Consider the following 5,242-nt stretch of genomic DNA (forward strand, 5'->3'; position numbering starts at 1 on the left):
TGGTGGTGGTGGTGGTGGTGATGTGGATGGTGGTGGTAGTGATGCTAATTACATAGATAGTGGTGGTGGTGCCATTGAGTACACTGCTGGTAGTGGTGGTGACAGTGGCAATTCTTGTAACTGTGACTGTTATAACAATAAGTTTTCTAGGAAAACAATCATACTACCTTTCAATATTTTGTTTTAATTTTTTTTCCAAAAGTCTCAGATTGTATAAAGGGGCTGGAATTTCCAGAATAATATCAGAAACAATAATAGTTGAAGTCAATATTTGACATCTGATGATGATGATGGGTAGGACAGCAATGTGTCAGCATTAGCAATGCCTTGGTTCTTGGTCTGAGATTCCAAGTTTCTTGCCAAGGAGAGTCATCTGCACTTTCAAAATAATATTTCTAAAAATGAGGTGTGGGTTTTGGAATTTACCATTTCTGCGGTAGTATGTTACCATTGTCCAATTTTTCCTTTGTTTATATCACCACACTGATCACATTGTCCAGTTCACAACCTCTGCAAAGCCTGTAAGAATAATGCTTTGCTCCTTTTCAACTTAGCCCATTTTTTGCATTAGCAGTTTTGGAGCAGATTCTCTAGAACATTACTGTGCGAGCTGTACATAATAAATGAACGCCTCTCCTTTTCTCTGCTTTGGAAATAAGTATATGTGTATGTTTCTGTCTGTGACTGTATACTATTGGCCTTAAGGCGACCTCAAAAGTCACCAAGAAGGAGGAATTAATTGCCAGTAGTCATTCTTACCTTGAATAAGAGTTTTCAAATACAGAAAGATAATTTTTTTTCATAATGTAGATTAAAATTTTGTATGTATCAGTTGGTCTGATTTTTTTCTGTGTTTTCCTAATTCTATAAGTCTGATGAAAAACATGCACTTTTAAGTAGTCTAGTTATTGCTACCTGTGTTTTATCTCACAGTAACTAATTGCACAGAGTTGTTTGATTGAAATGGATTTACTTTTTAAAATACATGAAGGGTTGATGGGGACAACTGAAAATGGGGATATGTTTTCTCTAGTTACATATTTGTAATGTATATCTTATCAAACACACCGCCACTCTAATTTTCAGAGAGAGGGTAATGGTGGCGCTTTTCCTGGTTTTATGGGGAAGGTAATATTTTATGGGACTCAGCAATACAGTTTATAAACCAGTCATGTTAGAAGCTGGATTACACATAAGGAGCCCACATGACTCCAAAAGCCACGACTGTGACCACTTCGGCATTTGCAGGGACCCTTGAGCTTGAGGCACATGCATCTTTAAGTTGAACCTTGTTTTTATATTAAACAAAAAGAAGATATTGTCTTGAAATTTTTATCCTGATAAATTCAACAACGTTCCCCAAGAATTTGCTCATTTTGGTTGTACGTCCCAATGTCTTTGTTACCATTGTAATTATAAATTTCTTGCAATGAAAGAAGGAATTGCGTGGGAGGCAGAATATGACAGAATTAGATGATGCGACCTCTTTGTCCTCCCACCAAGAGTCAAAAGACAGGAGAGTGCATTGTCAGCTTCCCGAGTGGTCCCTTAATCTCGTGATGCCCCATCCTTCCCTCTGCAGCCTCTGCGCTGTCACCTTCCCCACTGGTCATCCCGTTACATGGAAACTCGTTTATCTTTCCCTCTGAGCTCACCGACTGCAGTCTCCTGTTGACAGTCTATGGCAATTGTCCAGGGTAGCTTTCAAAGGCTGTATGAAATTAAGCAGCTTGTCCAAACTGTCAATCCCCTCAGCAGGCATGGACTCCTGTTGTTGAACATTCAACAATAAACAGACCACCAGACGTGGTACTTGAAGGAGAGTCTAACTGACACTAGAGAATGCTTCCTCTCTTTCTTTGACTATCTTTTGTGAGTCTAGAAGGAAACAGCTGGGCCTCCTGGTGGATCCCACTGCTTAGAGATGCATTGCCAGCAAGTTTAGTTTATGAACCAAAGGCCAAAGGCATTGCACACAGCTTCTTCGTCTGACAGCAAGGAGAAGTCAGAGAGTCAAACTCTCAAAAGCCAAGAAAAGCAGAAGGTAGAAATGAGAACCAATTCTTGTTCCGAGTAATAGAGACAGAGTATTTAGAGTATGTTCTCCAAATATGGTCTTTGTCATACTGCTCCCCTGTCCCTCCAGACATTTAGTGCAAGCTGTGTGGCAACTATATACTGTGTTGCATTTGGGTAATAACCTAGATGAAGGCGATAACAATCCTGCCACTCAAAGATTTTTTCTGCATAAATAAACACATGTACTAATTATTTTATATAATTGAAGTAATGTATAAAATATGTTAGTAACTATCCAACTTTGAGATCACTGTGATTATAGCTATAAAAGAGTAATTTGTCACAATTGCTTTATGACTTAATGTGGAAAACTATCAAATAAATTTCAGTAAAGCAGAATGAAAAAGATGTGTGTCTTTTATTCCTGCAGATGTACTGGGCCAGGTCTCCAAGGATGCCCACTACCAAGGTATGTACTGTGACTTTGGATCTATGACCAGAAGTCATTTCTGAGTTCCTTCAAGCCTTTCAGTTTCTTCCAAGTCCTCTAGGCCAACCACGGGTCTCCAGTTCTGCCCCTCTCACCCTGTGTCCATGTTGTTGGTCAGTGGAGGGCATACATGGTGAACTACGCTAGGGCCAGCCCCATTAGAAGTTGACAGTGTGGACCAGCCCCCTCTACGTATCTGTTTCTAGCTTTGCAGGCACAGCAACTCCACTTAAAAGTCTTGTCTCTTCTAAAGGCCTCCTCTTTTCTTCTAAGTAGCCCGGGTGGTCATGTCACAAACATGGTATGAATAACTTTCTTGTCAAATGACCAAGGTCCACCTCAGTGACGTTTTCTCTTCTTTCTTGAAACATATTTTCCAGAAAAGACAATGAGTTTTCTTCAACATTTTTTCTAATCACTTTCCACTATTGACAGAGATGCTGCCCTGAGAGAAGTGAAATTGTGAATTTCTGCTCAGAGCCATCATGCAGAAGTGTATCACCAGCCAACAGCATCTGGTGGAGAACTGAGATTGTCTACAGAATACCTACTTGGTGCTCAGCCTTCTCTCTCAGTTGTGGACATATCTACAAATATCCCTTCCCTTACTGTCTCTTCCTTAACTGTGGTGGTTGGTACCTTCTGCCATCAATTGAAAGAGTAAAATAAAATAAAGCCTGTCTCAGTCATGAGACCCTTTCAAATGTCATTTCCTCTCAGAGCTTCCAAGATGAAGCCCCAACAGAGCTCCCCCTGTCTTCCAGGCAGCCTCCATGACACTCTGATCTTGTTTTCCATACAATCCCTGCCTTGAAAGTCAATGAGCATTCTTTGTCAGCATTTCTTTATTAACTGTTTTCTCTTCCAAACTCTTGACCTCCCTTTGTTAGTGTGGCTTCTCATTTAATACATGCTCTGGAACAAATTTTCCTGGTATATCCCAATGTTCTTTTTTATTGGTGAAAACTCATTAGTTTTACTAGCCGGGGGTTTGGTCTATAGCTCCAGAGATGACTTGTATGCCCTGAGAAGGAAATGTATACTCCATCTCAGGAAGTCCAGTTGGTTCAATTACGGAAGGTCTGCAAGGACTTTGGTACCTTATCTATATGTAAATAACAATGATAACAAATCTTTGCTATTCATTAACATGTCTACCTGAAAATAAGAATAAATTTATCAGGAACTCAAATGGAGGTTGATTCTTCAAGATAATAAACTTTCAGTCTGCCACCACCATAAAAGAAATAAAAAAATAATCCTTAAAGAATCCAAATTCAGAGTTAGTAATATTAATTCAGATAGTCATTAGTGAGATTGGAGAATGACTTCTGATTTTTCATCTTTCTGAAATTAGACTTGATCTTGATGGGTTTGGGGGTATACTGGGGCAACACTTATAGCAACAATGATGCTTTTTATGTCTAAATCATATCAGTGTTTACTTCCATTGAGTTCATTCACATGATGAGAGCTCAATGGGACTGGAAGAAACTCCCAACATGGCCATGGGAAAATATCTATTTTTTTTCAGTTATATATATGTTCTCTTAGAAAGGAGAAGATGTTAATTCATATAAAAAAAAGCATTATTTACTTATACAACACAACCGTACAGCTCAGGTCCAAGAAACATCATGAAAGATGGGGGAGCAAGATGGTAAGAATTAGAAGACCAGGTTATCTGCTGTGAGATAGTCTTCTATATATCTATGAAAGAAAGCTCTGCACTCGTGAATTCTCAAAGCTATGGTTGTCTAAACAAGATCTGCACAATGACACTATTTGTTGGCATGCCAACATGCATGTGGAATCTCATAAAGCCCAACCCCTAGATAAAAGCTACAGGCAACTCGTGGCTGATAAGAGAGGAAGAGCCGTTTTCTCCAGACCCAAGCCCCTGATAGGTTATCCAGTTTCTGTCCTCATTCTTAAACACATAGACATACGAATATATGAACAACATAAAATGGATCAGCTGGGTTGATTTTATACGCCTGGGGAGTAGGGGTGATTGTGCGTGTGTGAACAATTAAAGAAGAAGAGATAATAAATTTGAGAGGGAACAGAGGGGCATGGGAGTTGGATATAGGAGGAACAGTGATGATGGAAATACAGTACTCATATATAAAATTATCAAAAAGTTAAAATAAACTAAAAAGTGGTGTTGACATCTGGATTATTTTTTGAATCCTATATGATTTATTTTCTCCATCAATGATTATAAAAAATAGTTATCATAATGACAGACATTCAAATGAGACCTCAATTTTTACTTTGTGGGTTTTTTTTTTTGAGAAAGGGTCTCACTATGTGGGTAACCCTGGCTGTCCTGAAATTCACTATGTAGACCAGGCTAGCCTTGAACTCACAGACATCTGCCTGCCTCTTCCTCGAGTACTGGTTTTAAAGACATTCACCACCAATGCCAGGCCCTATGGAGACCAATTTTTTTTTTTTTAATGAAAAAAGAGAGCTGACTTGGGGCAAAGAAGCAAAGAATGTTGGAAACCTTATCTTTAAACTTAGCCCCCAGTCTTCCCTTCCAGAATTCACACAGTATCCCAGTCTCTGAGATGATTTTAAATTTTATTTATGTATCAAAAGGTACAGGAAGGCAGGCGGTGGTGGCGCACGTCTTTAATCCCAGCACTCGGGAGGCAGAGGCAGGCGGATCTCTGTGAGTTCGAGACCAGCCTGGTCTACAGAGCTAGTTCCAGGACAGGCTCCAAA

At 39.4% G+C, this 5,242-nt stretch overlaps 1 protein-coding gene across 3 annotated transcripts in view; it reads left to right on the plus strand.

Annotated features, from left to right (window-relative positions):
* Positions 1-5,242, plus strand: part of Egfr (epidermal growth factor receptor) — a 176,294-nt gene that overhangs the window by 145,332 nt on the left and 25,720 nt on the right. For 2 of the 3 annotated variants that reach the window (XM_013353507.2, XM_026788907.1), the window contains exon 16: positions 2,450-2,488. In XM_013353507.2, the coding sequence (XP_013208961.1) occupies positions 2,450-2,488 (39 nt within the window). Of the gene's footprint in view, positions 1-2,449; positions 2,489-2,944; positions 3,460-5,242 lie in introns of those variants that run through there. The other variant, XM_026788908.1, reaches the window with a different exon arrangement.

The sequence above is a fragment of the Microtus ochrogaster genome, unplaced genomic scaffold, assembly GCF_000317375.1.
Source record: "Microtus ochrogaster isolate Prairie Vole_2 unplaced genomic scaffold, MicOch1.0 UNK9, whole genome shotgun sequence".
In the NCBI taxonomy this organism is placed as follows: domain Eukaryota; kingdom Metazoa; phylum Chordata; class Mammalia; order Rodentia; family Cricetidae; genus Microtus; species Microtus ochrogaster.